The sequence below is a fragment of the Notechis scutatus genome, chromosome 3 (assembly GCF_049901735.1).
Source record: "Notechis scutatus isolate UNSWTSFEM ecotype Mainland chromosome 3, rNotScu1.2, whole genome shotgun sequence".
Lineage (NCBI taxonomy): Eukaryota > Metazoa > Chordata > Lepidosauria > Squamata > Elapidae > Notechis > Notechis scutatus.
The window spans coordinates 43,600,291-43,612,679 of record NC_142011.1 but is presented as its reverse complement, the minus strand read 5'-3'; the positions used below and the strand labels follow the sequence as shown (position 1 = coordinate 43,612,679).

General features: G+C 37.9%; 1 protein-coding gene across 1 annotated transcript in view; it reads right to left on the bottom strand.

Annotated features, from left to right (window-relative positions):
- PLXNA2 (plexin A2) overlaps window positions 1–12,389 on the bottom strand; it is a 492,988-nt gene that overhangs the window by 109,782 nt on the left and 370,817 nt on the right. Inside the window, exon 15 of the mRNA XM_026675200.2 lies at window positions 1,717–1,853. Coding sequence (XP_026530985.1) covers window positions 1,717–1,853 — 137 coding nt within the window. The remainder of the gene's footprint in view (window positions 1–1,716; window positions 1,854–12,389) is intronic.

The following is a 12,389-nucleotide window of genomic DNA, read 5'->3' as shown; positions in this document are numbered from 1 at the left end:
TAGTAAATAGGGAAATATTGTTATTAATGAAGGTAGTAATTAACAACCAAAGGAGACAAGTTTGAGAATTAATATAATAAGGATTGATAAAATTGCAAATGTGACAGATAAAGGCAATATGGAACATGAATATAGAAATGAGATAAGAATTTTAGATAATATTGTAAAATAAGATATGAGAATATCCTAAGAAAAATGAAATAAGTTATAATATGAACTGAGATTGGATAAAAGAAGCCTAATGAATTTAATATCAATAAGGAATAATGTGATATGAAATTGAATAAGTAAGTCAAATAGTAACTATGGTCATGTTTGGGTTGAGATGTGAAACCTGGAACCATACTGTTTGCCAAATGAGAACTTTTATTTAAAAAATAAAAAAAGGAGAGGAAATTGAATAATGAAATTGCTAGGTATGTTTAAATGATATGGTGACTGCCACTAGGAGAGAATATTGAAATGTTGAAAAATTAAGCAATTGAGGATTATAATTTAATGCAAATATGTGTATCAAGAGATATGGTTGGTTTTATTAATTTTGCTTGTACTGAAATGTATGATGTATTGTTGCCACACTGTTTATGTATTGATGTGCATGTGTAGATTGGAATAAAAACTTGATTAAAAAAGAAAGAAAGTTCAAAACATTCTCAAAGATCCATCTCATCCTGGACACCTGTTTTTTTGAACTGTTACCATCTGGCAGATGGTACAGGATAATAAAAACAAGGACATATAGGCTGGAAAACAGCTTCTATCCCAGGACAGTAACTCTACTGTACAGTGCAATATTAATGCAATATCAGGAGTTTTCTATTCAATGTATAGAATGTGAAGGATGTGTGTTTGTGTTTATTTTCATAGTCATAATGTACACTGAAGATGGTATTTAATTTCATTGTACAAGGTGCAATGACAATAAACTAAACTAAACTAAACATTGACTTTTTTGATTCTCTGATATCAATCAGTATGCTATACAGGTCTAATTAAATCTAGTATTATTTTATGTAACTGACTACACAGTAGAAGTATATTTTGTTCATAGATATTTAATTATCGCCACTGTAGCATGTCATCTATTCAAATGCACAAAATTAGAATATATAAATTTATGGTACTGCAAGTTTAAATAGACATGACAAAAATGCAGTATTGCTTTGTTTTGGTAAGAAGTAACAAAAAAGATATTTTTTTATCACTTTAAAAATAAAAAACTGAAGCATAGATTTGTGAATTCTAAAAGAAAAGTAAGGCTTCATTCTTAATTTCTGTCACTCAACCTCTTTCCCATCTTACTGGGAAGCAGGCACACCTGCTGCTTTCATAGTTAGAATAACAATAAGAGAATGGAAAGAGATGTCTGCTTCCCCCCTCTCTTTTTTTCTCTCTCTCACTCTCTTTTAATTTTTTGCTGAGAAAAAATGGGCTGGAGAACATGTAAAAGGATTTGAGCAACATAATTTGTTTGAGACTTGGGGTAGAAGCAGGATTTTGATATACAAAAGGAAAGCAATAAATAAAAGTAATCAGCATAAACTCAATTCACTGTTATGCAGCATTCATCAAAATCAGTAAGAGCATAGTTTAAGGTGATTTATTAGAGGTTATGCATTTAAAGTTGGTGTGGCTTTAACATTGCCTGAGGAAGTTCAGTGAAGTTTGTTTAAAACATATATTGACATAAACTCAACCTCCCCTCCCCTATCTTACCCATAAAACTCGCAGGTCTGATTATCCAGCAATACCGACACACTGCTGCCAGCTCCCAGAAAATGGCCAGTAATGGTCACCATAGTCCCTCCTGACTCTGGTCCACGGCTGGGACTCAAATAACCCACAGCAGGATTCTTGGGAAGGAAGACAAAACAAAATAAAACAAGTTCAATTGTTTTGCTGTGATGTTATTCCAGGTGACTGTACAGCAAGACAAGAGGGGCCTTTAAGGTGAAGGCTTGAAATAGACAAATATATAACCTAAGCAGTGGTTAATTGGTTACTTTTTCATTATGGTACTGACCAGATTGTACAACTAAACAAGTTGCAGACAGTTGCTGCTTCAAGTAAAATTAACTATAGATGGTAAAATTCTAATATCATCTAGATGAGCAAGGTATGCTACATTTTTACAGACAATACAACAAATTTTTGTCACATTCAGGAAAACTGAATTCTACTGGTTTGCCAATAAAAGATGTGCTATATATAAAATACTTTATAATTGTCTGGGTAGTTCATTAAACAGGGAGTTATGAAACAGGCCTTTGTATCTTTATAAAATATACCATATCAGAACAGGAGCTACAGATTACATGGTCCTTCTCCAAAAGGTATAATCTTAGTTCATATAGTGAAGTGCTTTTGCTCCAACTTTCTGTTTGGATTGCAGTATTTTTGATAGAAACTACCAACATTACCATGTAACTAGCTGAGAAGTTTGGCAGCTTTAATTCAACACAACTAGAGGACATACAGTTGGTGTGAGAATATGCAGACAATCCTTGTGCTTTAATTTTATTTTAATTCTTGGATGTATAATGTTTATATGAAGCATTCTATTTTCTAGAAACAAATATCAGTGATGTGACAGAACACAACTTCCACCAGCTGTCTACTAACAATTGAAAATAAATTGTACTGCAGAATAACAATGATATCATCAAAATTTGAAAATCTCAGAAGGAAATGCAACATCCTGATCATATTCTTATCTATGCTACAAGCCCATAGATGAAGATCAGAAAGGGAAAGAAATATAGTATAAGAATGGCTAGTCAACGGATAGTTTCTGGAAACTTGGTCTGAGCTATCTAGTTCTAGATCTTGGTTACTTAGAAGAACAAGTGAAAATAATTAGTACAAAATATACTAAATGTACAGTGAGCATGTTAGGAATATTTAAATGGAACTAGACAGTCCAAGCCCTATTGGGTCATCATTTCAGAGACATTTCCTTACCTAAGCAGAGAAACAAAATGATTGTGGCTGGGCAAAAAAGTGAGTGAGGGAGTGACTTCCAACTTCCTTCTATCCTCCCCATTAAATTTCTTTGTGGCTGGCAGGGAACATCAGAAATCTTCCTTCCTTCCTTCCTTCCTCCCTCCCTCTCTCCCTCCCTCCCTCCCTCCCTCCCTCTTTCCTATTTACTTTACTTGTGAGCTTTCAGAGGGAAAATCAGTGGGGAAGCCTGAACAAAATTGCAAGTCCAAGGAGAGCAGGTAATTAAGTGGCTGCTGATGGCTGTGGAAGAGAGTGAAGTATGCCAGGAATGGTATGTGCGGTGCATGAGAAGTATTGTGTGGGTTGGGAAGGTTGTGTAGGTAAATGACAGAAATGCCATTTGGTCAGGGAGGATGCATAGGAAGTGGATGGGTCAATAAGTGTGTGTGGGGGTCATGGGTATGTGTATGAGATGCCACATGGGTCATGAAGGGCATGTGAGAAGCATCATGGGTCAACAAAATGCATGGGGGGGAGTCACATATATGTTTGAGAAGTGGTATGCCAGTCAGGGATGGTGAGCAGAGGGTAATAGAATGGGTTGGGAAGAATGCCTAAGGTGCTTGGAAATATGTAAGAGATGTGGTAATATATTTTATTAATCATTTTATCATTTTCTGTAAGGCCTTTGTATAACTAGCAGTAAGTCTAGGAGATGTGGGCATTCTTGGTGGGGGTAGGAGTATCTTTGCTCAGAGTGCCTCATTCTGTTTTGATTCTGCCAGTTTAGAAGGAATAGGAAAATGGGTGAAAGTTCAAGGTACAAGGTACACAGTTGTGCTTTCTCATGGGACTTTCCAAACTTTCCCATGAGACTTTCTGTGGCTGTATGATCTCATCATAGCAAGGTAACATCTGGGACTTTCCAAGATTGTGTGTTCTCATGCTGGTGAAGTAATCTCCTGTTGAGGTCATTGTTTTCTGAATATGCATACTGTATTTTGCTTGTGTTTTTCTCAATAAATACTGCTACCTGAGTTCTCTCAGGGTTGGCATTTTTCTCAGAGACAGTTCCCTGTGTCTCATTTCAATGTCAAACCACCATAAATGGTGACCCCGACGTGATAGCTTGGAAGGCTATACGTTTCCGCATCCTATACTCATCGTCGCGGACGCCGACTGGGCCCTCATCTTCTTCGCTGGACGAAGATAGATTCTTTTCGTGAGTATGGGGGAGATCTCTCAAGGCTCAGAAAGAGCACATCAGGGAATTGAGAGGGATCATTGGGAATAGTTTTGGGTTTGGAATTGGCAGTAGGGGTTGTGCTGTAGGAAAGAAAGAAATTGAGGACTTACTACAGTATGTTTGGAAAAATATTAAGTCATATCCGGAGGGAGGTAGTATTAAAGTAGAGTCCTGGAAAAAGATAGGGAAATTTTTGCACGAGGAACCTCGTGCCCTTCTTCAATTTTGTTAACCTGGAGGGTGATAATGGATGCATTAGCTACTTATGAACAACCGCTCCTATCACCCCCGAAGAAGGTTTGCCGCTTTACCATACGGTGCGTTTGTTGCCGCCGACGGCACCTCCAGATAAATCTGGGGACTGTCCGGCGCTAGAAATACTTTGTCAGAGGATAAGAGTTTACCTTTAAGGGTTCAGGTGGATGCTGTTACTGCAGCTATTCAAGAAGCAAAGAATAGAGGGGAATTATCAGGAGATGATTTGGTGGAGTTTGGAGTAGAAGTTCAACTTAATCCAGTGGAAATTGTCATGGATGCTGCATTAAATCCGCAGCGGGAGTGGAAGCCTTTACAGCTCAGAATTTTGAGGGAAGTTAAGCAAGCAGCAAAAGAATATGGTGTTAGAACGCCATATACTCAGGCATTGTTAGAAGCAGTTGGTTATGGAAATAAAATGATTCCGCTGACTGGAAAGCTCTGTTGAATATGATTTTAACTCCAGCTCAATATTTGGTGTTAGATCAGAAATGGAGACAGCTGGCAGTCCAGAGGGAACAGCAAATGTTACCCCAGATCAGCTTTACGGAGCTGGTAATTTTACAACAGTGGAACAACAGAGAGATGGTATGCCTGAGGAAGGGTTCATTCTTCTCCCACAAATAATTTTTCAAGCCATAGGGTCTCTCCCTGACGGCGAAGGTGGTGAGAAGACCTTTACTAACATCAAACAAGGGAACAATGAACCCTATGAAAATTTCATTAGCAGACTGAAATTGGCTATTGAAAGACAAATTGATAATCAATTCGCCCAGAAAGAGTTGCTTTTTAAGTTAGCAGTAGAACAAGCTAACACAGATTGCAAAAGATTTTAAATCCACTGGTAGCAAGTGGAGAGAGAGAAATCGCAGATTTGATTAATGCATGTAGGAAGGTTGGGAGTCAGTCTTTTAACATGGAAACTTTAGCTCTGGCTTTACAAACAGGACATGCTCAAAAGGGGAATTGTTTCAATTGTGGGAAGCCTGGACATTTTAAAGCGCAATGTCGGGCTCCTGGAGGGGGTCAAAGTCAGCAGTATAAGAGATCAATGGGACAGGGTGTTCGTCCTAAATCAGTGTGCCCGAAATGTAAGAAAGGATACCATTGGGCATATCAGATGCTCCTACAGTTTTTACTGATGGAGGGAAAGTTTTTGGTGCTTGTGTTTGGAAAGATAAATCTGGAATTTGGCATACAAAAGTGACTTCAGAGCAGAAGTCTGCCCAGCAGGCAGAACTTGCTACTGTAGTTTTGGCTTTTCAAAATTTTCACAATCAGGATTTTAATTTAATAGTGGATTCATTGTATGTGTATAATTTGTTACCCTTTGTAGCAGGTTCTTATTTGTCTCCTGGAATATCACCTGATATTTTAAGATTGCTTTTGCTGTTACAAGGATGTTTGGAGCAGCGTGTGAATGTGTGTTTTGTTGCTCACATTCGTAGTCATAGTAATTTGCCTGGAATTTTATCACAAGGTAATGCCAAAGCTGACAGTGCTGTAACTTCAGTTCTCACTGTCCAGCCATGGGACAGTCATAGTTATTTTCATCAAAACGCTAAAGCATTGGCACAGCAATTCAAACTTACTACTGCAGAAGCTGCTGCCATAATTCAACAATGTCCAACTTGTTCCAAGCAGGGCACGAATATCCCTATGGGAGTTAACCCCAGAGGGTTGAAACCTTCAATGATTTGGCAAATGGATGTTACTCAATATCCGCCATTTGCGCCCTGGAAATATATACATGTGACTGTGGATACTTACTCAGGATTTTTAATGGCTACCCCTCAAAGAGGTGAGATGGTTAAACATGTCATCAATCATTGCATTAAGACTTTTTCAGTTGCTGGAACACCTAAAACTTTAAAAACTGATAATGGTGCGGCTTATCGGAGCATCGGTTTTGATCAGTTTTGCAAACAATGGTCTGTGGAACATAAATTTGGGATTTCATATAATTCTACTGGGCAGGCTATTGTAGAACGTCATAATTCCACGCTCAAGACCATGTTGACTAAATTAAATAAAAAAGGAGGGAAGCTCCTGGGGCTTCCGGCGATTCAAGATCAATTAAATCTAGCTTTATATACTTTAAATTTTTAAATTTGTCTGGTAACCCCTCGAGCGCGGCCAGCAGGCATTTTTCTTCTCCTTCTACAGATGCGGTGAGACCTCGGGTGTTGGTGCGGTTCCTTCCAGATCCAGCATGGGTTCCTGCTGAGCTGATAACGTGGGGACGTGGTTATGCAGCAGTTGAACATCTTGGTCAAATTCGTTGGGTTCCTGGTCGGTGTGTTCGACCTGATCATTCACAGGCACCTGTGAAGGAAGTTTCGGAGGAGCAGGATGGCGCATCTGTGGTTCCTGATCCTGCTGATTCTGCCTAATCTGTCCTGGGCTGCTCGGGTGCGGAGAGAGCAGCGACAGCATGTTCAGCGTGCCGGAGATTTGGGTGATGATTTGTGGATAGATAATAATTACATTAAAGATTTGCGCACAACTGCCAAAAACTTGAACATCACCAATTGTTGGTTGTGTATGCACCTTCCTGGGAGAGTGGGAGAAGGACTAACATTGCATGGAGTGCCTTTTGAGGAAAAAGATTTAATAAAGAATGCAACCTGGAGAAAACAGTTGTCTTGTGCTACAACAGAGCAATTCCAGATCCTAGCCATGGGAGGTAATCTATGGACACAAATTTCTCGAGGTCTTATCCCGCCTTTGGGAATTGCTATGAACTATAGGGATATTCATATTTTAAATAATTTTACTGTTGCTATGTTTAATGATACTATAAAGAATATTAAGATGATTAATGTAGAAATGTCTGAAATTGTACAGTTACTTTGCAAAATCGATATGCTTTAGATATTATGTTAGCTGCTCAAGGAGGAGTTTGTGCTTTAATTCATTCACATTGTTGTGTTTTTATACATAATTATGAGCCAAACATTACAAAGACTGTTCAGGACATGGAAGATCGCATTGCTCAGCATCAATCTGGAGCCGATGGGTTTAATGCATCATTCTGGGACAGTCTGTGGTCCTGGCTTCCTGATGGATCATGGTTTCGCTCCTTATTGCAAGGGGTTGTTATTATTATTGCTATATGTATCTTATTATGTTGTTTTATTCAATGTATTCCTAATCTATTACAAATGTGTACCTCAGTCTTCCGGCGTGTGGGATCAGGTCATGAGGGAACTGTGTACTATGCCACTAAAACACCCCTATCTTTGAATAAATAAAAAGGAGGGAATGTGGTAATATATTTTATTAATCATTTTATCATTTTCTGTAAGGCCTTTGTATAACTAGCAGTAAGTCTAGGAGATGTGGGCATTCTTGGTGGGGGTAGGAGTATCTTTGCTCAGAGTGCCTCATTCTGTTTTGATTCTGCCAGTTTAGAAGGAATAGGAAAATGGGTGAAAGTTCAAGGTACAAGGTACACAGTTGTGCTTTCTCATGGGACTTTCCAAACTTTCCCATGAGACTTTCTGTGGCTGTATGATCTCATCCTAGCAAGGTAACATCTGGGACTTTCCAAGATTGTGTGTTCTCATGCTGGTGAAGTAATCTCCTGTTGAGGTCATTGTTTTCTGAATATGCATACTGTATTTTGCTTGTGTTTTTTCTCAATAAATACTGCTACCTGAGTTCTCTCAGGGTTGGCATTTTTCTCAGAGACAGTTCCCTGTGTCTCATTTCAATGTCAAACCACCATAAGAGATGCCATGCAGGTCAGGGGATGCATGGAGAGGCATGGATCAGAAAGGGTGTGCAGGAGTACCTAAGAGGTGTCACATGGGTTGTGAAGGCATGCAGGAGGGTGTTGACTGGGGATGGCGCATGGGAATATGGAGGATGTTACAAGAGCTTCTGAATGAGTTAGGGAAGGTGTGTTGCAAATGTCACAAGTTGGGCGAGCAGGTGGAGGCATGGCATGGGTCAGGAAAGTTATGCATGGATATCTTCCTCCCTGTTCCTCCCTCCCTCCCTTTCTTCCATGCCTCTTCCCTTTGCTTCTTCTCTCAGCAGGGCAAGTTATTGCTGGATGCGGGAGGGAATAAGGAATTGTAAAATTGGCTGGGAAACATTGAAAATGAAGATTACATGACCATAGGAGCAGCCCAGCAGCAGCTGAAAGCACCGAAGCAGCCACAACTTTCCCAAATTTTATGAATGCAAACTGTGTGTTTGCTAAGAGTCAACCATTATTTGATGGCACATATCTATCTATCTAGTCATCCACTCACCCGTCATCCATCCATCCATCCATCCATCCATCCATCCATCCATCCATCCATCCATTATGTTTATTATTATAGATGGTTGTAGGATTTTTTTATGTATTTGTTTTTAATTTTTATAAGTAATTGAAGTTTTCAGTTATATTATGGCACTTTCCTACTTTCTAGCAATGCTCTAGCTGCATCCTCTAGACATCTCCATTTTGATGATGTAGCTATGCAATGAATATAACTTTTTTGTATTCAGATCATTGCATTTTTAGATTTCATACAAGCTACTATGTTTCATTTAGTGATCAAAGAAATCAGTACACTGTCTTTGAACAGGTCTATTTTATTTTTTTAAAAATATACCTCAACATCAAGGAATTTAAAAATATTAGGGGGAAAAATGGAATGATCACAGAGAGATTTTCTACCATTATGAGACATCTTATATTGAACTCTGAATTTTATTTTCTACAATGATGCTTTAATAATATTGCTGTAATCTAAGGAGATGATTGAACTTATCATAAATAGGTGCTGAGCAATTTCTGCTTAGATTACAGAATAGTTCTTTTGGATCATGATTTTTGTCTTAGTGAAATGATGATGATCATCACTTCCAGAGAATATTGCTTTAAAAACTATAAATGAAAAGTAAAATAGCATTAATACAACATAGCACTTCTATATATAGTGCAAAAAATGTATTTTGAAGAAATTTGAAATATTTGATTCTTAATATTATTTGGTTCTTGATAGGTAAGCAATTTTTAATTAGTTTTAATTGATTTTAAATGGTTCTTTAAACAACTTTTAAAGATTTTGCATTTAGAACTTTGCCATTTGCATGTTCATTTATCAAGGAGGAAAGAGAGACATTTACAGAATTTATTTTTCCAAGGTTTTATTGTCTTTCACCTAACTTAAGTTTGTGATTCACCTGCCAAATATGGAAACAGACCAAGTGGTGACAAATGTTATGCCAGTGATTTATTATCAAAGGATCAGACTAAATAAGAAGACAGCAGCCAAAATTGCTGGTGATAAAATAATAGAATGTATAAGATGAATGACTATGTCTACCACAATGATATGGAACCTCTCATTGAGCATTTTAGCTTCAGTTACAAGCCATACTCTCTCTGATTTCAGACATGAAATATAGAAAAAAGGTTTTGTACAGCTTTCCTGAAATTAATGCTCCACTATATGAGTGTGCAAGTAATTTGCAAATGCATGTAATTGTGTCACTTTAAAGTGTTTACATATTTCTTAATTAAAGTATAGAAACTATAAAGTATAATAGTATGTTACGTAGAAACTAACATATCATAAATATAAATTCACCTGTCAATGATAATTGCAATCAATATTTCATAAGCATTTAAAGTGAGTGCTCCTTTGTGCACAAGAGACTCTGATGTTGTGTCTAATCTGTCTGCAGTTAGACCTGATCCAGAGCAGGTCAGTTGCAAGGCCAGGAAAGGCCTGCCTGTTGCCCTAGACACAAGGTGCCTCCCTCAAAAATTCTTTCCAAAGCAGCGAGCTTGGGTTTGACTCAGCCTGGAGTTTTATGGTATCTAAATTTATTATTTTGGGGGAACTTAATTTTGTATGTGTTTACTTAAGTTGCAAGGACAGGCTTCCAGGAACGAGAAAGCTCTTTTCTGCAGGTGTTGGCCTTGTATCTAGAAAGGGAGAAATATGGGAATATCCATGCCACTCTCCCAGGATCCCTTTCCAGGATCCCTTTCCATGACCCCTTTCACCACTTCTTACAATGCCTGAAAATTATCTAGCAGCTGCAAAATGTTCCAGTGAAATCAGTCTGCCATTAGGTTATAAGGGCAATGTTAAGGTGAAACTTAGGAATCTTCTCAGATGCAAAAGTGTTTCAGCAGTATTAACTTTAATAAAATCTGTGGTTAACAAAAAAGAGGTTAAAACAAACAAGCAAAGTCCAAGCAACAAAAAGAAACTAAATGTGTATTGCTTTTTCAACTCATAAAAAGACAGCAATGGAAAATATGAAAATGGCACTTAGTACCCACCAGCCAAGGTATATTGATTGATTGAATGAATGTTTGGAAACAGCTTTAAAAATCAGTTAGATACCATTGGTCAGTGAGCATAGAAACAGAATGTCTTGTGATGTAAAAGTTTGCTGCATATAAGCAGCTCTGATGTTGCTTGTCAAACTAAAATTTGCAGTCTACACGTGCAGTATCTCATTCCACCAGTCTTCTAGTGAGTTCACCTAATAGCCAGACAGAAGTCTTTATTGCTTTCCTAGAAAGCAAATGTCCCTGACCCTTGCCACCCTTGCCATTATTTAATATAATATTAAATGGATTGAATTAATCCCCTTCCCCTTTTAATATCTTCAAGAAAGTTTCGCTTGCGAGCAAATCCTTTTATCTGCTGACCCAGATTCATTTTGCCCATTCATTACTGCCTGCCTTTTTTATGCTTTCTTCTGTCTATATTAGGCCAATTTTTGCTAAAGGAAAATGTAGTTATAGTATCATTGATAAATGTACAAATAGATCCTTGCTTAAAATGGAGTGTTCTCTCAAACCCATCAGTGATCACATTTATTTATCAAATAATATAGATATGTTATGCTTATAGCATCATAGAGTTGAAAGGTACCTTAATATGTCATTGAAATTCAACCCCCTGTGCAATGCAGGATTCAGTACAGCATCCCCAGTAGATGACTATCCAGTTTTCTGTTTGAAAACCTCTAGTGAAGAGGGAAAAACTACTCCATGTGGTAACTATTCTCCTTTCTGAACAAACTTACTTAAATTAAATTTGTCCTAATATCTAATCTGTCTCTACATCCTTGAAGTTTGTCTTATTAGTTTCATTTTACTTTCTGGAGCAAGAGAGAATGTCCAAACCTTTTACAATGTGAGTGCAATTCAGATATATGTGAAGGCAGCTGTCGTGTCCTCCTTCAATCTCCCCTTTTGCAAACTAAACATTCCTAAGTCTTTTAACTATTCTTTGTAGGACTTGGTTCCAGTTCTTTTACCATCTTGGTAGCCCTTCTCTAGACTTGCTCCAGTTCATCCATGTCTTTTTAAAATTGGCTGTGCAGAACTGAATTCTATGTTTAAGTGAGGCTGACTAAAGTTAAGTAGAGTAGGAATTATCTCCCATAGTCTGAGTTGTTTGTTCTTTTAATTCTGTTTAAGAGATCATTGTCTTCTTTTCATATGCTGAACATATGACATATGATCTACTAATACCCAGGACCTTCTCCAGGGGTGGGATTCAAATTTCTTAACAACCGGTTCTGTGGGTGTGACCTAATTTGTGGGTGTGGCTTGGTGGTGATGTGACTGGATGGGTGTGGCTTGCTAACTGGGAATGGTTTGGTGGTCATGTGACAGGGTGGGCATGGCTGGTATGTAAATATTATAAATATTGATGTAAATATTGATTTCTTTATAAAAAAAGAGCAACTTTTACCCCAAAGCAGGCAGGCAGATTGAGTTGCTCACAGAATCACAGATTTACTTAGAGAGCTATCTATCTGCAATCGGCTACCTGAGTCTGCACTGAAAAGCTTCAGTCCTAAGGAAGGTTTGGCTCTGCTTTTAGATTAGCTAGAAAGCAAGAAATCCAAGGATTTCCTGCTTTCTAGCTAATCTAAATCTCCCAGCAGAGCAGAACAGCTGATGATTAGGAGA